General features: G+C 40.1%; 1 protein-coding gene across 3 annotated transcripts; it reads left to right on the forward strand.

The window, feature by feature from the left end:
• LRRC8B (leucine rich repeat containing 8 VRAC subunit B) lies at positions 1-23,530 on the forward strand. 3 transcript variants are annotated; one of them, XM_031046729.2, is made up of 5 exons: positions 1-170; positions 16,816-16,866; positions 18,198-18,296; positions 18,976-21,137; positions 22,125-23,530. In XM_031046729.2, the coding sequence occupies exons 4-5, from the start codon at positions 19,002-19,004 to the stop codon at positions 22,395-22,397; spliced, it is 2,409 nt and encodes an 802-aa protein (XP_030902589.1). In that variant the 5' UTR covers positions 1-170; positions 16,816-16,866; positions 18,198-18,296; positions 18,976-19,001; the 3' UTR covers positions 22,398-23,530. The 3 variants fall into 3 exon arrangements, with proteins under 3 accessions (XP_030902589.1, XP_030902590.1, XP_005146583.1); XM_031046730.2 differs by lacking the exon at positions 1-170 and adding an exon at positions 283-419; XM_005146526.3 differs by lacking the exon at positions 1-170 and adding an exon at positions 722-868.
• Positions 23,531-23,689: the final 159 nt, after the last annotated feature.

Below are 23,689 nucleotides of genomic sequence, written 5' to 3' on the forward strand. Positions count from 1 at the left end.
TATTATTTATCAGGTTTCCCCTGGAACTGAAGAGCCGTAGAAGGGTCCTGCCGTGCAGAATACGGACTCTTGTCTGTCCCTGTCAAACAGCGGAGTGGATGTTGGATGTTCCTGGCAATTGCTGCAGGACAGATAGAGGGACGCGGCAGGGGTGGCAGCTCATTCGTCAGGTAACAGCGCGGTGGTATCCCCAGCATCCCGGCGGGACATCAGTATCCCCGCCTACCTCCCCTCCCCTCTCCTCCCGCTGTCCGCACCCAGCCGAGGCCTCCGGTCCGCCGGCAACCGCGCGCCGTCCGCGGGTTCAATGGCTTCGTTGCCAGCGGCGCCTGCCTCATGTGTACTTTGTAATCGCCGGCGGTAGCGGCTTTGTCACGCCTTCCAGCTCCTCCCGCTTCCGAGCGGCTCCGTTTGGTTAGGTGCCGGCACGCTCACCGCGGGGGGCTATCGGTCTAACGGGGGGCACAGCAATGGTGCCGGGTGGGCCGCTGTTGTCCGCCGCAGCGCCCGCCCCGCGGCCTGTCAGCGGTTTCGCCGGCAGCGGCCTATTGGCTGGCGCGCCCGATAACGTGACGGCGGCGGCGGGGCGGGACCCGAGAAGTGCCGGTTGGAGCCGGTACCTCGCGCCGCGCTGCCGGCTCCCTCGCGGACGGAGCGAGCAAGCTAGCGGGCTGGTGATCGCACCGCTCTGGGTGGGAGGGTGGGCAAGCTGTGCGGCCAGGTAAGCGAGGGTCGGCCGCAGCGGACAGGTGCCCGCTCTCCGGCATGAAGCGGTGGGCGGAACAGAGCGGAGCAGGGCTCTCCTGAGGGGAGAGTGCGGTTGGCCCTTACCGCCGCCGAGTAGACCGTCCCCGGTTTTCTTGCCTCGGTAAGGGGCCGGGGTGCTCTCTCCGCCTGCGGGAGGGAGGGAAGGAATGAAAGAAGGGGGATGCCGGCCTGCGGGGCGCCCGGCGCTGTCCGCCTGCCCTACCGGGCGGCCCGGTGAGTCTGCGCGGCAGCTGCCCCTTCACTCGGCGGCGCCCCGCAGCGGGGCCGCTCACCTGCCCGCCTTCTCTCGGGGCGCCGGAGCGAGCCCGTGCCTGCCCCAGGCCTGGCGGCCGCCCCGCTCCACCCCAGGGCGGGTGGGGCTCGGCAAAAAACCGTTCTCTGATTTGCGTAACCGACATCTACACGTGTCCTCGAGTGACCCGGGGCGCTACAGGTCGCCTGGGGCTTCCTCCTTCTTTGCGCTCTGAGCGGCAGGGCGGCCGCTGCCACCTTCGGCCCCCAGTGTGGCAGCGGTATTTGCCCTCGAGCAAAGGGCAGGTGGGTGCCAAGTCCCAGCTTCTTTGAAAGGGAAAGAAAGACGAAACTCAGTGCTGAGGCCTGGCAGGACTCTGTGTCAAGTAAGAAGCATTCTCTTCTTTGTCCTGCTTTTATCTTGTCAGTGCACTTCTCTTCCCCAGCGAGACTGATCTTGCAGCAAGGGGGTTCTTGCATGGTGGCTTTTACTTGTATCCTAGCTGAGTTCTTTCAGTGACGTAAGGCTTACTGTGTGCTGGTCTGTTCTGTGGTGAGATTGAGGCAATTTTCTGGCTTCAATTAAGAATTTGTCTGTGGTGAATACTGTGATTGACTGATTCTGTAGGACTGATTAAAGTGGACTGCCCTAAAGCTTAATTTTGTCATCCATTGTCCTGATCAGGTAGAGTGTTTGAATTGGCATCTAGTGTGGTCACTCAGAACAATACCTTTGAGGTAGTACTCAATTAAGTTAGGAGCTATGTGGTCACTTGCATTTTCAAGTATCTGACATGTCCTGCTGACACCCAGCTTTCCTTGTCTGTTTGCTGAAGTGATAAGGTAAGGCACTAGTTTTTTCTTTGTGTCTTAGAGTTCTTCTTTATGTACTTTCCTAGCAGAGAGGGCAACAATCAGGGCTTACTGATCTATTTTGTGGGAGCTCTTAAACGCTCAAGAGGAGGGAGAAAAAAAGCCCACATGGTTTAAATATTGAAATCTCATAGTATATCAGTCATAGAATTTATTATGTGTTAAGTGTATTGTGTATGTTTTCCTCACTCTGTGTAGCTCTGCTGGCTGTGGGGGGAATAGAAAATTTATCCTGAGCAGTGTTTTTCTGCATTATCTGTGCAGCTGGGCAGGGCAAGGGATGTGAAATGGAGCAGAAAGAAGAATTACTGTAGTAGAGAACTAAGAGTTAGGATAGCGAGCAAGCTTTCTTAAGGGTTTTCCCTAGTGCTTAAAGCATTCTGTGTAGCTAGATAACAGAATGTTTATCAGAGTTTACATTAGCATATTTTTACATTCTACTGAATTTTACATTAGTGTAAAGTAACTAAGCTTCAACTTCGGTAGCATTCATATTAACATGCTTGTTCCCTTGCACATTTGAGAGAAGAGTGTTTCTGGTCTCACTCTTATTTTTTTCTTTTTTCAAGAAAATAGAATTCTTATGGGGAGAAAAAGAAAATTGCTGGGTTTTTTTTTCCTTTGCAAGATACAGCTGGTCTTTGAAGTTGATGGAAGCATGTTAAGTAAGTCTTAGAGAGGGGCCAACAATGCTATCATTGTTGGTCCCTCAGTATTTCAGCATTCTAAAATGAATTCGGTAGAGCTGTATGTTACTGCCAAAATAGTATTTTTATAATGGATTTTTACAGGAGGGTGAAGGAGGAAATCTTGTGTTGCTTTAGCTGCTGATGTGCTACAGGTAGCAAAAGAGACCATGCCCCTAGTAGTTTACTTCAGTTTACCACAACCTACTGCTAAAGCCACCAAGCTTTGTTCAGCCAAGATTAGAATTGGTTATTTTCTATGACTAAAGGGATAATGTGTGGTTTACACTGGTCTTTCTGTTGTCTATCTAAATGTTTCACACTGCTGTCTGTATTCCATGATCTAACCTGTGGGCTCTATTTATCTTTCCTGTAGGCATCCTCATAACAGCTATTCACAAATAGTGCTGTTCTGCCAGTTGATCTTGCACTCACTCATTTTAAAGATAAGCTAGAAGTCTGTGCTGTGGTTATGAAGATAGTTAGTTCAGATACCATGGGTAGCCATGTAGAAGGGTGAGGAATGTAAAGTGGAATTAATATTATAATACTTAAATATGCTGCCATTTTGATGTTTAACTGGTATATACACTGGTTTAGCAACATATAGCTATTATTAATTTGCTGATAATTAATAAACATCATGCTTTTATTCTTATCTAGTGACAAGCTGTAGTATGACTTGTCTGATACCTGTTTGTATCCTGTATGGATTGAGTTCAGCAGGACACATCACAGACTTGTAACTTTGTGGTAGTTGGTAATTATAGCTGAGAGGCTGTGGCCTGTGTTTTATTAACCCTATCACTGCCATGTGGGCAGTCATACTCATTAATGCAGAAAGGTTGTTATGAGTCATGTGGTCTTAACTTGTTAATAACTAAACTTCTTATTTGGATGCAGTACCTTCTGTATATATTCAAATTGGAGTTTTGCCAGACTTAGTAAGTGGGCTTCAGTTTATTGTAGTTAAGCTTGGCTTTGGTCACTCTTTCCCCCAAGACTTGTAGTGTGCTATGAACTAGCTCTGGATTAAATTTCTAGCTAGTTGAAATCAAACTAATTTAATATTGAAGTTTCATAATACTTATGAATAGTTTCCCCAATTATTTGACTGTTTGTATCAGTAAGTTTAAATCTATACTTTCTAGTGGTGTAGTACATTGGAAAGAAGGTAGATGATTCAGCCCTCAAGAAAGCTGTTGCAAATGAGGTTTGGGGTATTGTGCTGGCACACCCTCCTCTGATTTAGACCCAAGAGGATTCTAGGGCTTTTCAACAATCGTAAAGGAATAATAAAGAAAACTGTAATGGACTATCTTCAGTTTGATTCTCAATGGTGCTGTTCTGTTTCAAAATTGTCTTTGCACCCTGAATTATGTGAGTGCATTTCCATCAAATGTGCTTGATTTCTCAATATATTCTGATACTGTAAGCTGGAATGCAATTCCTTATATTGAAATTGAGAATTTAGTTGATTGTGAGAAGCTGAAGGGTTTAACAATGCTAGTAAGGCATCCAGTGATACCAATAAAGAATATGGCAATAATACAATCTGTTACTAATTGTTAACAGTCTTAAGACATTGTAATAAACACTTTGTTTCTTTGGGAGATACTAGTTTGAGTTGTGGTTTTAGTTTTATATGGAATAAAAGTTTCAGTTCTGTGGCACGTCAGCTATTAAACTATGGTCATGTAGTTACTGAGGCTTAATTGAAGTGACATTGATTTTAAAGCTCTCGCTTAAAACCCCAGCAAATGTAACTCCTGATTTCCCTGACATCATTGCCTTAGCTCTCTAGGGACAATATTGCTGTTTTATGAGTACTTCAGGTTGTTGGATATTTATTCATGTATTTTTCTGGTAGCTAAAGCTCACCTGCATGCAAAAGGTCGACCAGACTTGAATTTAAGAACTGCAAATTTAGACTCTAATCCTAAAATATTTGTCCTTTAAACTTTTTTCCATTTGAATGAAAGCAGAACCATGATGTGTATTTGTTGTGTAACCCAAAATATTTGAAGAACAAAGGGCAAGTTGAAAAGTTTTAACACAAAACTGTTTCTAGGCTGTGTTTAAATTATCAGCAAGATAAACTCTTCCAACCACTGCCAATGGAAGTGTGAAAATAGTTATTACTTTGCCAGTGTCTCTGCAGTACAGGAAAACTGTTTTCCAAGTTCTTGTTTGTTTGTTTTTATTAAACATTAACGTTGTTTATATACTGCCTTTACAATGACACTTATTCAAAGTCAGGAAAGCACCCAAACATTGATGAATTGAAATCAGATGGGATGTGTCAATACTCAAGTGCTTTACGGAATTGGAGTTGTTGAAAGTAGTGTCTGCTTTGCTTCAAACTATTGGTAAGTTTCTTACAAATATGGGGCTGGAGGTTTTTTTACTTCACAGTTCTTAACTGATTCAGGTGATGGTAAAACCTTTAACTCTTGCTTTTGAAGTTGTTAAACTTGGCTTCATACCGAGAAGTGTTTTTCTTTTAGTATTGCTATTTGAAAAATCTTACCATTGTTAGGTTTCCTCAGACACCCCACTCAAAGCAAACTTTGTGCAGCAGAGGACCCTGTTGTGCAGCATATGTGGACTTGATGGAAGTATAAAGCACAAACATAGTTGCTAAGTTTGTGTTTGCTCAGGAAGCAAAGCAGGATTACTGTAGGCTTACTGAAGCATTCAGATCTGATCGCTTGTGCAGGGTTCTGAAGCCTAGCATTGTTCTAGGAGATGCTTCTGATAAGCATGATGCTGCTTTTGTGATCTGTGCATCTGTGCAGCTCTCAAACAGTAGAGATGTGTTTAGGCATTGATAAGTCATTTGTACACATGCAGTTACACAGCATGTGCAATGTGAAAATGAAAAGACTAAAGGAGAAATTTATTAAGATAGAAGATGTAGCTGGTTGCTTTATCAAGTTAGCCAAAATGTAATGTAGAGTAATATGAACAGGAAGATACTTAAGAGATTGAGATAATTGTGCGGACAGCGTGCTCCCTGACAGAGGATTAATAAAGCTGACTCCATTTCCATTGCAGGTGAGTTTGTATTGACTGTGGAGTTTCACAAGTTTTTTGACTTTGGGGTGGGGAGATTACCAAAGAAGGTAATAAGGTGGGTCTTGGGAGAGCCTTTATGCAAAAAGAATGCCTGAGCTAGAATCAGATTTAACTTGAAACTTACCTAGTCTCATTATTTTTTTCTTGGATGTCTAGACCGAACACCTAGTGTTTCAAGTTGTCAGGATAGCTTTCAAGAGTAAGTGTCCTCTTAAATAAGATAAAAAGCTGCTGCTTCTGAGAAGAGGTGTGAGCCACTGCTGAAAGTTGACTCAGCTTTCCAATGTCAGGACTAATAGAGTGGAATCAGATGTGTTTTGTGTTGCTGCCCTGATAATTGCATTTTTCATAGATGCAGTTAAATTCTTGTCTGTGGAAGTAATAAGCCTGCCTTCTGGAAAGTTCTTCAAGAAACCTATGCAGCAGCAGGAAAACCTAAAACCAAACCACTGGTTTTTTGACTGGTTTAAAATCTTGTAGCTGTATTTGTGCATGATAATAATTATCTTGCAGAGACAGAGCGTATATGGTATATATTTTTGATTTGTGACCTCACTTTATATTTCTGTTCTCAACATCTGCTATCCTGATAGGGTACTGTTTGGTCTTGGCAGTCTATAAATACTGAAAGCCCATCAATTTCCTTTTTAGCCTGAATGTTGGGATTTTAACTTATTGTATTAGATAACAGTTCATATTTTAGAAACATCAAAATGATTCCAGCTAGAACAAGGAATATAAATACAAATTTGTGTGTTTCTGAAAACAGGTAAAGGTTATAACTGTCTTCCCATTTTTCAGAAAAGGAATAGTGTGTGTAGTACAATCCAGAATAGCCTCTGATCACCTAGTAAGAAGTGGTATTACTCTATAATGTTGTAATTTAAATACTTTATGAAGAACAGAATAACCATTACCATGATTTTACAGTTGAGGAATTTGAGGTAGAGAGAACTAAAATCACTTGCATAGAGCTATTCAGCTGTCAGAGATAAATATTCCTATTAACTGGGTTGGGTATTGTTATTGTATTAGAAAGCAGTGTTTAGGCGAGGAAAATAATGTATACTGGAGGTACTGAATATCTAAAATAATTGGATTTGGGTACTCTGGTCCTTGGAAAATTGGCAGGACTTCCTATGGGATGAAGAGTGTTCACCCCTTCATAAATGCAGTGCTGTTGAATTCCTTATAGGACCTCTCTGAAGGCTCAAATAGGAATATTAATGTGCTTTGGTTAATACATCAGTGTGTATGGTATTACATGAATTATGTTGATAGCCTAGTTATAGCAGCCTGATATCCTTTGGACTACAGAATTGACCCAAATGCTTACCTGACTTAAGTAGGATTTATGGTCTACTCACTTTGTTCTGCAGCTCTCCCTGTGCTCCTTGAGAAATTAATCCAGATGTAGTTGTGTGGACATAGTCCTGGGCTTCTCTTTCTGAGATTTCCTTATTTCTGACTTGCTTCCAGTGAAGTTACAGGAGTTGTCTTGGGCATTTATGACTTCATTGCAAAGCAGACTGAAAATGGGAGAGCATGTAAGAGCAGTTCCCTGCTTTTCCTACGGAAAGAGTGTCTTCTGTTAAATTTAAACTGCTTTATGCTGCTGGCTCTCTTGTACTACTACTGCTCTTGAAGACTGAAGATAATAAGCTATACTATAACTGAAGAATCTGCTGGTAGAAAGATCTTGTATTGAAGTTGTGAGTATTCTGCAGTGTTATCTTGCTCTGCTTTGCTTTCTGATATACTGAGCATAGCATCACAATGAATGGAGATCGGGACTGTCTGACTGCTGGAAACTAAGGAGATAAAAATTAATTTTCTGTTGTAGCATTTATCTCGGTATGCAAAATTAAATAGATACCATTGAGGCTTCCTTTAGAATGCTGGAGGGGTATGAGGGATACTGTTGATACCATTGTCTTATGGGTATGTATTCATATTTCTCATCATGAGAAACTGAAGAATGTGGTTATGGGAATAAAAATGAGATATAAGTGAGCTTTAAAGTCTTGTTTCATGCAGTTGGAAGGTATCTGACTCTCTTAGCTGTGTTAGCAGTGGGATGAAGGACTTGATGTACTCTTGTGTAAGATGATTTCTGGAAGAGCTGTAAGAGGTACAGCATACCACAGGTAGCAGACCCAGTCTAGACCTTTTAAGAGTGCTTTTGGTGTAGTCATGTAGTCTTCCTTGCTTGGGGAAGAACAGGTGAAAAACCAAGGAGACTTTTTTCATACTTCATGCTCAGAACTTACTCTTAAGATTTCTTTGGAACTTGAAAGGGAGGACTGTTAGTAGTATTGGTCTACTACTGTTAGTAGTATTGGTGTACTATTTCTGTCTTCAGTGTTGCCATACTGATTTTAAACTCCAGTTGTGGGGGGTGGGGAGGTGGTTTGGGTGTTTTTGTTTTGTTTTGTTTTTTTAAAAAGGAAAAACAAATGGATTTAGAACTTGTTTCTTTAACTAGGTATGAAGTTAATGATTGTAAATTTGTTGGGTCTATGGTAGCTTGAGCCATTCTGGGGTGATATTAAGTACATTGCTGTGGATAATATGGTCTAGTATTTCAGTGCTCTCTCAATACTATTTCACAAATCCATTAACACTTCACTTAAAAAAAAAAAGTAGGTTTGTCTATGAGGAGATAACTGATTCGTGCTTTGAATGTGCTTGGCTTCAAGTTCATTCATAAGAGTCTCCTGTACTGCTTAGGTGCTGATTCTGTTTGTTTACCTATGCCTCTTTTTTGAGACTTTACATGAACTGACTTCATTGCATTGAATGGCATGCTTCATTGTGGGCCCTCTAAATGCATGGAACATTGTGGGCCATGCTTAAAAATACAGCTTTTTGGGCTCTTAGAAATATTAGAAGTAGTAGGAATGCATGCCGTTCTCCTACTTGTTATTCAGTATTGAAGTTTTTTGTTTACTTGGAAGTGTTATGGGGCCAGAAAAAGGGGGAAAGGAGGCTGACAGAAGATAGTGCTTCACTTTAAATACTAACCTTTGTGTTGACAATGGATGAGATGTGATCAGACTGTACAGTGCCATATCAAAGATACTTGGGACTTGTTCTTTGATTTAGTGTTTTTGGGCCCCTTTTTCACTTCAGGAGAATTTCAGAAGTGACCTAGAAGACCATGTATATGGTTTGTGTTCTGCATGAGAGGTGCTGGTCCATGATGATCTTGATAAGAAAGGTCCTCAGACTCTCTACAGTGTAATTTAAAGTGCTTTTTGTTGGATTTGACATTATAAAGAGAATAGTGTAGATAATCACACATCCCTTTAGAAGCTGGTAACATGAGTTATGTAGCATCAAATGAGCTTTTGATCCTTGTGCTGCACAACATGCAGATCTTACTGGTAGGAAGGCTTTCTTATAAGCAAGCAAGTCTCTGCATCATTTCTACTGTCAACCAGGAAAGATGTTCACAGGAGAACTTCTTGCTTCACTTCCTGATAAAGGCAAGGACATGCAAGTGGTGTTTGACTCATACCAAGTGGGAGCTGCCTGCAGACTTCTCTGTTACCAGATGGCTCAGCTTAGCCTCTGGCCAAGAGATCTGCCCGGCACAGGCCTGAGCCTGTTAGCTAGCCAGAGTTGATCACTAACACCTCAATGTGCTATGTTCTTCCAGGCAGAACTAGTACAGTTAGTCATACTCTCTCTCTTTTTTTTTTTTTTTTTTTTAAAGCTCCATGGAACTCTTTACAGTTTGGGTTTGTTTTTTTTTTTTTTTTTTAATCTGTTAATGGACTTTGCTGTGTTTCTTTAGGAATTGCCAAGCTTGTGACAGCAGAGCTATTTTTTAGTGGGTAATACCAATGTGGAGTTTTGGTGGTCCTCTTCCACTTACATTTTCGTTTTCAAGTGGAATATGTGAGATGCACAGATGTTTGAAGACATGTAAATTAATGGAACAAATGAAAAAAAGTTCTAAAAACATGCCAGGGTTTTCAGTGACAATACAAATTAAATTAATGCAATTATTAGTTAAATATTACAGAAACAAAATACGCCTCTAAGTGAATTTACTGTTGGGATTCTTTGTATAACCAATACAAAGCACCCTCTTCAAAATGGATGCTTGTTTTGGTATTTACTGGAATCAGTATTTTAGATACTAACACAGGTCTTAAATTTAACTTAATTATTTTAATTTCAAATATAATATATTTAAAGGACCGACAGTTTGGCAAGGGCCCTACAGCTTGCCTACAGGTTTATCTTTATGTGTCCTCAAGGAAAGTGGAGACCACAGCACTATAATACTTGTCTGTGTAGTTTAATTCTTTCCTCTGCCATATTTCTACCGTTACCTGATACAAACTTCTTTTTTTTTTGTTTTTAATGTGTCCTTGAGTTAAAAAACATGCTTGGGCACTAAAGCTGTGCAAACTATTGCTTGCTGGAAGTATGGACTTTTGATTCCAAGTCTGGATTTGGTTTGATTTAGTAGGGATCTTAGAAAGCACCAGACCTATAACTTAAGTGATATTTGCCCATTAAGTGGACAGTTTGCTTTCAAAGAGATCAGTTATGTTGATGCAATTAAGTGCAAGACAAAGATGGGCTACCTTTTGTTTTACTTCAGGGTTTGGTTTTTATCATTAGATTGCTTCCCTCTTTAACTGTGAAACTTACTTGTTCGGAAACTTAGGTTTGTATGAAGTTACCAGTTTTTCTGCATGTTGTTTTTCAGTGGTTTGGGGTGTTTTGGTTTTGTTTTGTAAAGTGCCTGTCTCCCTGTCTATTTGGTCTTAAACTTGGGTTTAAACTGAATATTTTTCTTGCTAATACAGGCCTTCATAGGAGCATAGGTTGTGACCTCTTTTAGATAGAACACCATCCTTAGCACCTTAAACTTAACTTGAGAAGGCTGAAGAAAGTACTTTTACCAGTCTATGTATGTCTGAATATGAATTAGCATTTAAAATTGCTCTTCAGGCTGTCCTAATATGAAATAAAAAGTACATTTACCATACCTTTAAATAATGTCTTGTAATACAAGTTTATTACGGAGTTTAACCCTTAAAATAGTTGACTTGGTTTCTCCCTCGCATCCACTTACTGAGAATGAGATTCAAGTAACTTCATGTACTTGGGCAGACCTTGCTGATGTGATTCAATATTATGTGACGTATGGGTATGTAATTCTAACTGCCTGTGCAACTGGAATGTTTGAAGATCATCTGTCTCCCTAACGAGTGTTTGAACAGTGACATACATTACTAACAAAGTTTAATTCTTTATTGGGCTTCCTTGAATAGAGAAAAGGCTTAATACTTGCATATTGATGGCTTTTAATGAGAAGTTAACCCAACATCCACGAGGAAGGTAGTGGCAGGTATGGAACAGAAATCATAGAATCATAGAATAGTTAGGGTTGGAAAGGACCTTAAGATCATCTAGTTCCAAACCCTTGCCATGAGAGGGACACCTCACATTAAAGCATGCCATGCAAGGCTTCGTCCAACCTGGCCTTGAGCACTGCCAGGGATGGAGCATTCACAACCTCCCTGGGCAACCCATTCCAGTACCTCACCACCCTAACAGTAAAGAATTTCTTCCTTATATCCAATCTAAACCTTAGCTGTTTAAGTGTCAACCCATTACCCCTTGTCCTATCACTACAGTCCCTAATGAATAGTCCCTCCCCAGCATCCCTGTAGGCCCCCTTCAGATACTGGAAGGCTGCTATGAGGTCTCCACGCAGCCTCCTCTTCTCCAGGCTGAACAGCCCCAACTTTCTCAGCCTGTCTTCATATGGGAGGTGCTCCAGTCCCCGATCATCCTCGTGGCCTCCTCTGGACTTGTTCTAACAGTTCCATGTCCTTTTTATGTTGAGGACACCAGAACTGCACACAATACTCCAAGTGAGGTCTCAGGAGAGCAGAGTAGAGGGGCAGGATCACCTCCTTTGACCTGCTGGTCACGTTCCTTTTGATGCAGCCCAGGATACGGTTGGCTTTCTGGGCTGTGAGCACACACTGAAGCCGGCTCATGTTCATTTTCTCATCAGCCAACACCCTCAAGTCCTCCTCTGCAGGGCTGCTCTGAATTTTCTTTTTGCCCAACCTGTAGCTGTGCCTGGGATTGCTCTGACCCAGGTGTAGGACCTTGCACTTGGCATGGTTAAACTTCATGAGGTTGGCATCAGCCCACCTCACACACGTGTCAAGGTCCCTCTGGATGGCATTCCTTCCCTCTAGCATATCAACGGAACCACACAGCTTGGTGTCATCGGCAAACTTGCTGAGGGTGCACTCAATTCCATTGTCCATGTCAGCGACAAAGATGTTAAACAAGACCCGTCCCAACATGGATCCCTGAGGGACACCACTCGTTACTGGTCTCCAGCTGGACATTGAACCGTTGACCACAACTCTTTGCGTGCAGCCATCCAGCCTGTTCTTTTTCTACTGAGTGCTCCACCTATCAAATTGATGACACTCCCATTTAGAGACAAGGATGTCATGTGGGACAGTGTCGAATGCTTTGCACAAGTCCCAGATAGATGATGTCAACTGCTCCACCCCTGTCCATCACTTTTGTAGCTCCGTCATAGAAGGCCACCAAATTGGTCAGGCAGGATTTCCCCCTAGTGAAGCCATGCTGGCTGTCACCAAGCACCTTGTTGTTTTTCATGTGCCCCAGCATGCCTTCCAGGAGAATCTGCTCCCAGATTTTGCCAGACACAGAGGTGAGACTGACTGGTCTGTAATTCCCCGGGTCATCCATTTTCCCCTTCTTGAAAATGGGGTTTATATTTCCCTTTTTCCAGTCATCAGGAACTTCACCTGACTGCCATGATTTTTCAAATATGATGGCCAGTGGCTTTGCAACTTCATTTGTCAGCTCCTCCAGGACCCGCAGATGGATTTCATCAGGTCCCATGGACTTGTGTACATTCAGGTTCTTTAATGTATAACATAGCATATTTAATTCTGCTCAGTCTGATTGCAAGAGAAGCTCTTGTGCTTGTGAAACAAATCAAATTGGAGTAAAGCTTATTTTCAATTTAGATTAGACTGCAAGATTAAGTATTTTTCTTGCATTAAGTGTACCAGAGAAAGGATCTAATAGAATAAAGATGGGTATTCTGACTTTAGATGAAGTTGCCTTCAAGAAGTCTTTGTTCCACCTATTTTAAGGCCTCCTCTGTTGAACCTAGGAATGCTCAAGCTTCTGGGTGGCTGAGGAAACTAAAACACTTGCCATGTTGTACTCTCTTTTTCTCTGCTTGCTGTAGGTACAGTAGTGGTAGAGCTGGGTAGTAGTTGCTTAATTTTGGAAGACTAGCAGAGTACCCCATGTACAGTAAATGTAAGTATAGCCTAATTTATTAAATTTTAAGGTAAAAATATGTTTACAGATGTTTTCCTAGAAATTATTGGGCTGCTTCTTAAACAGCACGAAGACTTTGCTCTTACCATTCTACATCTTAAGTTCAGTGGGCCTGGCTTGAGAGTACTATTACCATTCCACATCTTGCATTCAGCACGACTGGCTTGAGAGTAAGAGTGCTTAAGGCAGGCAAGGCCTCCAGTTAATCCCGACACTGACGGCTGAGATTGTCTGTAGATGTAATTACGGCCTTTGGTTGTTTGAAAGGTTGATATGGAAAATGTGTAACAATGCTAATGGTCTTGAACATCCTGTGCTGAGGAATATGCTAGTTACTGTAACGTATGGGAATGTCTTTGTGTTTATTCTAAATACCAAAGGATAATCTCTTACACATGTTTCAATTATCACCTGTGACCTTCAGAAGGAACTGAAAAAGAAGCTTTCTCTAATCTTGTTTATGTGTTGTTCTACATTCAGTGGAATACAGAGCAAAAAATACAATCCCCATCAAAAAGATCCTACCACTGAATCTGCATGTGCATACAAGTGGTCAAGGTGCATATTCTGAAAGACCATATATCAAAGTAGTACTGGAATTGAGTAGTCTGTTATTTGTCAACAGGAATCTTAAAAAAGGGAGAGGCAGTCATCTAACACATCTGTTAAGAGTATGTGTGAAGTTACCATTCTTCATGAAGTCAGACCTGCCCCTGAACTCTTGCAGTATGTGGCTTTTTGTTGTTTAGGGGACATGTGAAAAAGGAAATGGTAATATGCTTATAGAACGGGAAGTTTTAGCCAGGAAAGATGTGTTCTGGGTGATGAATATGTGGGGAAGTAAAGCTTGTTACTTTTTTCCTTTGGGAATATTCATTAGTGTTTATTTGAAAGTGGAGATTCAGGCTGTGCATGAGAGACCATAAGCAATTATTAGAAATCCCATAGGAAACTCTCAAAATGGTCCATTGAGTAAAATTGATTGCCTGTCTAGTTTATTATTGAATTTCATTTTGCATCCTAAATTTTGGGAAGAAAAAGGGATACATTTAAACTAGCTAGAAGCTAAGTTGGTACTGGAGTTTAGGAATCACTTTTGGTAGGAAGTTGTTAAAACAGACATATTTACTTAGGATGTCAGCATTTCTTATCTCAATTGAGAAGCATGTCATGCTGCTGGAATAACACCACTGGAATACTTGTCAAGGTATGCTTTAGCTGTGTAAGTCTAATTTGATTTATTTAATGTGTCAGAAACACCAGCTGAATACTTAATCAACAAAACCAGCACAGCCTTAAAAATAAACCAAAGCTTCTTGTCAGGTATTGGTTTTCTGCAGCCCATCATTCTTTGGGGAGGAGAAGCGATGCACTTCCCTTGCTTCAGAGCCATACCTAACTGAATGTGCCTAAAATTACAGAAGCAGTGACCAAATGACAGAGTAATGTGATGTTAAGTAACCTTTTGACACCTGAGGACAGTGAGGTGCAGTGTCTGATGCTTATAGATAATGTTTTTCAAAATGGTAGCCTTTCATTCGTATTCTGGATAGGTTTCTATTGATCAGATTCATCAGTCTCGAACCAACTAAGAATTGCTTAGATATTAGTGGTCTGTATTACCTTAATTTTCTGGCCTGCATCCCAATACTGTTCTGGGTTAACTCTCCTGAAGTCATCATTTAGCCTGGGGCTGTAATGTCTGTCTCTCATTTTCTAAGTAAGATTGCCTATTGAATTAGGCCACTTTGAAAAGCTTTTATGGCTTTGATATGGGTTGAAAGCTGCTGCAGATGAGTTTTCTCATACCCATTACAGTTGAGCATTATTTCATTTGATTAGTCACCCTTGGCATACAGATAGGATTTGAAAGTAAACTGTCTTTAGCAAATTTATCATTAATAATTCACATTTTTATTACACTTGCATGTACTGTGGATGTCTCTGATATTTCATATACATAGAATTGTAATGAATACACATGCTTCATTGGAAGGTTTCAAAAAGGAGTCATTCATTAACAAGACCAGAGTTCAGGTATTCAAACACTTAATACTGTGATACTTTCTACTAGAAAGTATCTAAAACTGCAGCAAGAATGTAGCTGGACTTTTCTGATGGGAGGTAACAACTTCCTAGTTCAAGTCAGGAAGATGAGAAAGAAAGCATTTGATAGAAACAGACCTTACACTCTCTAAAAGCTCTCAGTCTCTGTAAAAACAAGCCACTTCTTTGTCTGAGCATTATGGCATTGCTTGAAGAAGGTGTAATGGGTTGTACATGCTCTCAAGTATACAAATAGGCCTTTAATAGAATTGGCTGAAGTTCTGTTTTCTGTTTTCCTTCTGTGAGTTTTAGAGAAAATACTTTATCAAGCAGTGTTAACTGCTTTCTTGTACTCGGAATTCTGTACCTCATAAGATTCTTTTGCTTAGACCCCAGAATAAGCCTGTTACCAGGAGAGTGATGTTCTTTGTGTAAAAGTGGATATGTGCATTACTGTTACCTGTAACTTTCTCTAATATGCACTTAGTTACAGTAAATATATTCTTACAATGTTACCTGCCGCGGAATGGACACAGAGGTCAATATGATCAGACAAAAAGCCATTTATTGCAAAGCATTAACTCCTTGTATACTATTGCTTACACACACCTACAGCAATTTGGCATATCATGATTGGATACTTGTCTTGAAGACCCTTAGTGACTAACATATAATTGGTTAAGCCATAGGTGTGAGAACTTGACCTCAAGCTTGCCAACAGTCCACAGTTCTCATCACTCAGTGAATTCCAGCTTCTTCTTATCTTGCTTGCTTAAGCTTCCTCAGGCCTCTCATGGCCTTGCTGTCTCTTTCAGAGTTATTCAGAGTTCATGTACCAAATATCCATTCTCCTGTGAGAACTCTGTCTCCATAGTTACTATCTTCCCAAATCCCTGCTGAGGTTTACTTGTTTGTCAGGAAAAGAATTGTTCCCATCCTCATGCTAGTTACACCTTTTACACTCATTTAAACTCTCAGCCACTTCAGTGATCATTTTGACTTCTCAAATACATTTTTTCTTTGCTAAAAATAATGTTCTTTATACCTTTTGGTCTCTGAATCATTCAACATACTTGTCTCTCAGCCTGTTCTTGGTAATTCAAGGGGGTCTCAAATCTTTTCATTTTCATAACAAAGTTGTAGTGAGAGGAGTTGACTGGGTTTAATTCTAGGCTGGAAATTTAAGAAATGCTTTTGATTTTTCTGTCTGTATTCAAATCAAGCATGCTTGGTTTCAGTCAAGACATGATCCAGACACTGTTTGCAGAATGAATGCCTTAGTTTAGGTGTGTTTAGTAAGTTATTGTGCTTTTGCACCTATGAATTTATATTCAAACGCCAAAGAATTACACTGAAAGAACTCGTTTTAAGGTAATTATAGATTTCACAAGTTGAGCTGAAGTGACTTAAGAAATTATTTCTTAGCTATGGTTAGAGCGTCTCAGTTGTAGGGTTAGTAACTTCATGTAAGTGCAAAAACTGTTGCTCTGAAATAGCTTTTAGTGCTTAGAAATGGGACAATGGCAAGGGCCAATACTTCAGGAAAAGCAGTTTTCAGATGGTGAGCAAGTGATTGATTTGATGGGATAGAGCTTAAATTATACTACCTAGCTCTTGCGGATCTAGTTAGATTTTTTTTTTTTGCTCATCGAATGTTGTGTCTTTAAAACACTGCTGTGGGAAGGAGTAATGAACCATTGTTTTAATAAGTTATTGGAGTCCATATATTTAATGATCTGATGACAATTTCTTTTCTCTCTAGAAGTACACTGTAACCATCCTGTCCTTCAGTGCTTTCCCTTGAGTGGGCCTGGTAAGTTTCTACATTCTATTTAAAGTAGCCTTGTCAATACAAGAAGGATTAACTTATTTTCAGCCATTCTTCTCCCTTTGAATGTGGAGTAAGAATAGGGCTCTGCCGTAGTTCAGCTGTTGTCTTTTTATAAGAGCTCCCCAGTTCTGTTTGGAATTGAAATGTCCAGTATCTTTCTATCATTAACAAGAGCGAGCCAACTTGTGCCCAGGTGGCCAAAAAAGCCAGTAGCAGCCTGGCTTGTACCAGAAATAGTATGGTCAGCAGAACCAGGGAAGTGATTGTCCCCTTGTACTAGCAACTGGTGAGGCCACACCTGCAATCCTGTGTCCAGTTCTGAGCCCCTCATTACAAGAAAGACATCAAGGTGCTGGAGTGTGTCCAGCAAAGCTGGTGAAGGGTCTAGAGAACAAGTGTTGTGAGGAGGGGCTGGGCAGGCTGGGGTTTAGCTTGGAGAAGAGGAGGTAGAGAGAGAACCTTACTGCTCTCTAAAACTACCCAAAAGGAGGTTGTAGCAAGGTTTAAGTCTCTTCTCCCAGGTAACAAAGGATATGAGAAGAAGAAATGGCCTCAAATTGCTCCAGGGAAGGTTTAGATTAGATATTAGGAAAAATTTCTCACCAAAAAGGTTGTTGAGCATTGGAACATCCAGACCACCGAAGTGGCAGTCACCATCCCTAGAGGTGTTTAAAAGATGTGTAGATGTGGCACTCATGGACATGGTTTAGTGGTGGGCTTGGCAGTGCAGGGTTAACAGTTGGACTCAATCTTAAAGGTAATTTCTAACCTAAATGATTCTGTGATTAAGATAAACACAGAACATTCCCATTCCTTTGTATCTGTACTGCTTAACAAAATTTCTAGGATGTTTTCTCCAAAGCTGTTAGTGTCTGTGGTATTGCCATTGACACTGGATGGTTTATGGATTTGTTTCAGGGCCTCTGTTTTTGAGAACCTTGGCTTTCTGCCAAACCTTGGTATATCAAAATTACAACTGAATTCTATTTCATGAAGTACTGCATGTTGCAAATTCTATTTTCAATAGTTACTTGGCAGGAAAAAAAGGATTACTTCCCAGTTGAAACAGGACTTGCTGTAGACAGTTTGCTGGGTTTCATGTTGATGTGACTGTGCAAAGCTTTGACATCTCATTCTACATGGTCACGTCTTGAGTATGTTTCATTCCACTTTGTGTAGCTGTAGCAGTACAGAGCCTTGCTACATCCTGATGTCTGCAACAAGGCAGCAGTTCTAATGAAAGCTGAAATGTTTGCCCTTTATTTAGGTGAAGCAATTAAAAGTGAAGTATATTGAATGTTTTCTCCATCCAGAATGAAGACAAATGTAAAGATGGCATGTCCAAGGAATTTTAAAAGGTGTAGACCTCCTGACTGAGCAGTGCTGAGTATTTATTCTCTTTAATTAGTAAAGTAAGTATGAATAAAACCTATGCTGCTGGGGGTTAGGTGGGTAATTTATTTATATATATATATGTCAATATTGGAGAATAACAGGTTGGGTTAGCTTCACTTTCATTTTGTCAGTATGCTTAATGCCCTTGATGAGAGAAGATGGGAATTATATGTAAGACTGTATAAAGCAAAACTGTTTTTGTGGGAATTTTTGTGCATTCTTTTTTAATTGGGTAGCATGATTTAATCTAGTAGAAAATTCTAAATTACAAGAGCCATCATGTTAATATATTGCTTTGATTTTTGGGATTCTTCTTAAATAAGAAATAGCTTTTGCTATATGTTTAGGATGCCTCTGAAAGGCTGCTGATAATGTGCCAGACACTTACCCCTGCTTGTGTTTCTGAAGAGCACCCAAATGTTTGGTCAGAATACATTTTCTCCTGATCTGATGCTATGTTCACTCTTCATTTAAACTTTTGCATTCCAAGTAACTTTCCTTAAAATAAATAAGGTAATGGCTAGAATTAGGTGCCATCAGTTCTTGGATCCTTTTGCTATGCTTTGGATGCTAGGGCAAATGTTACCCATTTCAAACTGGGGAAACAGGAATAAGCTTCAAGTGTTTAATGGTGACAAAATTTGGCTTTATCAATTCTCTAAGAATGTCTCTTCTTTCTTTTTTTTCCTCTACCAGCTGCTGTTCTCTCACAGGTGAAAGTCATGATCACGCTAACAGAACTCAAATACTTAGCAGATGCGCAGTCATCCTACCACATACTAAAACCATGGTGGGATGTCTTCTGGTATTACCTCACCATGATAATGCTGCTAGTTGCCGTACTCGCTGGGGCTCTCCAGCTTACTCAAACCAGAGTATTATGTTGTCTTCCTTGCAAGCTAGAATATGACAATCATTGTGCTGTGCCTTGGGATTTAGTTAAAGCCAACCTTAACATGTCAGCCAGCTCTACAACACAGATAATCATCCCACTTAAAATCCAGAACGATCTCCATCGGCAGCAGTATTCCTATATTGATGCAGTATGTTATGAGAGAGAGCTTCACTGGTTTGCCAAGTTTTTTCCATACCTAGTGCTTCTGCATACCTTTATTTTTGCAGCTTGCAGTAATTTCTGGCTTTACTACCCTAGTACAAGTTCCAGGCTTGAGCACTTTGTAGCCATTCTTCAGAAGTGTTTTGACTCTCCATGGACAACCCGTGCCCTCTCGGAAACAGTTGCCGAGCAGTCTGTGAGGAAGCTGCCAATAGCCAAGTCAAAAGCAGCGATTTCACCACCTGGGAGTTCAGTAGATATAGGGGCCAGCAGGCAGTCCCTGCCATATTCCCAACCTGGCTTGGAACCAACGGGAAGAGAAAATTCCTCAAGTGTTCTTGACAAAAAAGAAGGGGAACAAGCTAAAGCTATATTTGAAAAAGTGAAGAAATTCAGAGTACATGTTGAAGAGAAGGATGTCATATATACAGTGTATATGAAACAGATTATAGTGAAAGTCATTGTATTTGTAATAATAGTAATTTATGTCCCCTACTATTTATCATTTATTACACTTGAAATTGATTGTGTAGTCAATGTTCAAGCCTTCACAGGCTACAAAAGGTACCAGTGTGTTTATTCACTAGCAGAGATTTTTAAAGTTTTGGCTTCATTTTATGTTGTTTTAGTGATCTTCTATGGCTTAACTTGTACTTATAGTTTGTGGTGGATGTTGAGAAGTTCACTTAAGCAATACTCTTTTGAAAAGCTGAGAGAGAAAAGTAATTACAGTGATATACCTGATGTAAAGAATGACTTTGCATTCATTCTCCACTTGGCAGATCAGTATGATCCTCTTTATTCCCAACGATTCTCAATATTCCTGTCTGATTTGAGTGAAAACAAACTGAAGCAGATCAATCTTAACAATGAATGGTCAGTGGAAAAACTGAAAAATAAACTAGTAAGAAATTCCCAAGACAAGATTGAGCTCCACCTTTTCATGTTAAATGGCCTTCCAGACAGCGTCTTTGAACTGACAGAAATTGAAGTCCTAAGCCTGGAACTTATTCCTGAAGCCAAACTTCCTTCAGCTGTGACCCAGCTAGTCAATCTCAAAGAACTCAATGTCTATCATTCATCACTAACTATGGATTATCCAGCAGTCAGTTTTTTAGAAGAGAATCTGAAAACATTGCGCCTCAAATCTAGTGAGATGGGAAGAATTCCATTTTGGGTCTTTCATCTAAAAAACCTGCAAGAGTTGTGCTTAACAGGATATTTCATGCTAGATCATCACAGTTCCATATATAACGAAAGCTTTCAGGGGCTAAAAAATCTGAGATCCATTCACTTAAAAAGCAACCTTTCCCGTATACCTCAGGTGGTTACAGATCTTCTGCCTTCTTTACAGCACTTGTCTATCAACAATGAGGGGAACAAACTGATAGTGCTAAATAACCTGAAGAAGCTGCTCAACCTGAGAACCTTAGAACTGATCTGCTGTGACTTAGAGCGGATTCCCCATTCCATTTTTACCCTCAACAATCTGCATGAAATAGACTTAAAAGAAAATAATCTCAGAACAGTGGAAGAAATAATTAGTTTTCAACACCTTAAGAACCTTTCTTGCTTAAAGTTGTGGCACAACAGTATTTCCTATGTGCCAGTGCAGATTGGTGCATTATCAAACCTGGAACAATTGTATCTAAATTATAATAATATTAAAAATGTTCCATTGCAGCTCTTTCTTTGTAAGAAATTACACTCTTTGGATCTTAGCTATAATAAGCTAACCTCCATCCCTGAAGAAATTGGTTATCTGACCAATCTGCAGTACTTGGCATTGACAAAAAACCATGTAAGTAGAACTTTGAATTACTACTTCAATCAGGTACTGACTTAACCTGCCATATTTTTTCTGGAGCAACCTCTGCTTCAAAATGCTTTTGTGATGCTCATGATTAAAGTAAACCCACTAAAGCTGGAAAAAGGGGTGGTGCTTGTTTAATCAATATAACTTTGGTGTCATCAAAGCTTGTATAATACTAAATACCACCCTGGTCTGTTGCAGCTTAAGGGCTCTGATCCAGAGATCGATTTCTGTAGTTGTCCTAACCTGTACTATATTTCTCTGCAGCTGTCTATCCTATATAGTATTTTAATGGAAGTGAACAGTGTTCAATTGTTACTATCAAATGTCAAGCTGAAAGCTGTAGTGAATCAACAGCTAGTTGATGAGCAGCTCAGCTGTTTGCGAAGAGGGAAATCATTATAGCTGTAACCTCATTAGCAGTCCTGAGCAGTCTGGTTCATTAGTATTGGGTCCAGGCTTGTGACTGAGGGCTTCTTTTGAGGTTTGTAATTGGTTTTTCACTGGTGAGGTTGGTTTTGAACGGACTGGAGTTACTGCTGTACTGTGCAGATAACTGCTGGTACAGGTTTTACAGCACAGGAGCTCCTAATGTCTCTTCACAATCTGTATTTTTTTTTTCTTCATGAACTGATTCTTAGGAGACAGAAGCCTATTTCTCCCTTGCCACCTGTGCATGCACGTGTTTTGTATGCACTTCTGCATATGCACACATGTGTATGCTTCCCCTGCCATGCTTATGTCTTCTGCCAAGAGCTAAGCGTCTTAATGAAACAGGTGTATAAAACCATCCTACTGTTCTCAAGCAATTTATCCCATAATGATAACATTACGATCTTCCCATTCCTTATCCTTCCATAAACTAGGAGGGTTGGGGGTTTTTTACCCTAAAATATAACTGGGAAATGTTAAAACATGCAGCTGCATGTATGCTAGCAACTTCTAATATGTATTTTTGTTGTTTTCTTTTTCTAGATTGAAATGCTGCCTGATGGATTATTTCAGTGCAAAAAGCTGCAGTTTCTTCTTCTGGGAAATAACAGTCTAATGAATTTGTCCCCTTGTGTGGGTCAGCTAATGAATCTTGTTCAATTAGAGCTCATTGGAAACTATCTTGAATCACTTCCTGCTGAACTGGAAGAATGTCAGCTCTTAAAGAGAAACAGTCTCATTGTAGAAGAGCGGTTGTTAAAAACACTTCCACCCCGTGTAAGAGAGCGTTTGCAGGCAACTTCAGATAAGTCCTGAGTTTAAACTGGAACTCTGCATCATTGCAGTCTTTAAGCCTGGGTATCTAAAGGGCTCCATAGGTGAAGTGAGAGAGAACAGTTTACAAATCAGTCTTAAACTTAAATTCATTGGACTGAGTTGATTGTATTGGAAAAGACAAGTTTACTTAGATTCAGAAAAAAAATGCAGCCTTTAAAAGGTGATCATATGTTTGAAAAATCTGAAATACGGCTTGTTGGTTGGCTTCTACTGGTTGAAATAACTAAATGTTTATGATGATATTGAAATGGAGGAGTTGATTGCCTGGCTATAGTGAGGGTGTATATACTTTTTTCCTATGGGAATTCTTTCCTGTTGATAGTGATAATTTTAAACAGCTTCATCTTCTGCCACATGAGGTATAAGAACTGTCTGGAACTAGTTTCTGAATGTGAACTCTTCACTAACTTAGAATATGTTAAACTAAGAGTTTAAACTATTTGAGCAGTTCAATTGCATGGGTCATATTGAAAGTAATTTTTCAACATACCTTAATTTTAAAAGCTTTTGAAAAGTACTGAGCATAAATTCTATAATTATGGAAGTTGCCATTTGAATTGTGCTATTAAAACCAGTTGGACAAAATCATCTGAAATCAGTTTCAGTATTTTGTCTTAAAACTAGTAAATAAAAATTGAATTGTTGCCTAGAAATTGGCAAGAATCAGAAGAATCTGCAACAACTGTTGTGTATATGTATGCAACAACATAACAAATGTTATGGTACTGGTCTTCATAGGTAATGATGGAAAATACAACACAATCTAGTTTCAGGGTTGTCTTTTCTATGTTGTGAGCATCGCAGGTGTTAGTGTAGTGTATGTGCTGTTTAACATGTTTTATAACTTCTCATTACTGACTGCCTCAGTCCTCCATACCCAGTTACTGTGTTCTGGTGTCTGGGGAGAGGATGAATAAAGTTGATATTGGTGACAGACACAGTTAAGCCCAATAGTCATTCAGCTTATACTTGGGAGGGGAAACCAGGAGGCATTATAAGCTTTGCCTCTTCTAGGGATATAGTTCCATAAATCATAGTGATGGAATGAGCTATGCCATCCTTAATACTTGCAAAACTGGATGGAAATAAAATGGTTCCTGGCTTCATTCTTATGCTGTGCGCTCTTTTATTGTATTGAAGTCTTAACTCTTATTATGTTTAAACATGTTCACAAAAAATATAGGTTGTGCTCCTGGGCAAAAAAAAAAGGAAGCATGCTTTCCAAGAACATATTTGACTTTTTGTAACAAGTTTTCAAAACCTATCTCAAT

This window comes from Melopsittacus undulatus, chromosome 6 (genome assembly GCF_012275295.1).
Source record: "Melopsittacus undulatus isolate bMelUnd1 chromosome 6, bMelUnd1.mat.Z, whole genome shotgun sequence".
NCBI lineage: Eukaryota > Metazoa > Chordata > Aves > Psittaciformes > Psittaculidae > Melopsittacus > Melopsittacus undulatus.

What these genes read in the sequence shown, in the direction of transcription:
- LRRC8B (XM_031046729.2), top strand. Translation starts at nt 19,002, where the DNA reads ATGATCACGCTAACAGAACTCAAATACTTAGCAGATGCGCAGTCATCC. An exon ending in TGGCATTGACAAAAAACCAT is followed by an intron (nt 21,138 to 22,124) that starts GTAAGTAGAACT and finishes TTCTTTTTCTAG; the next exon opens with ATTGAAATGCTGCCTGATGG.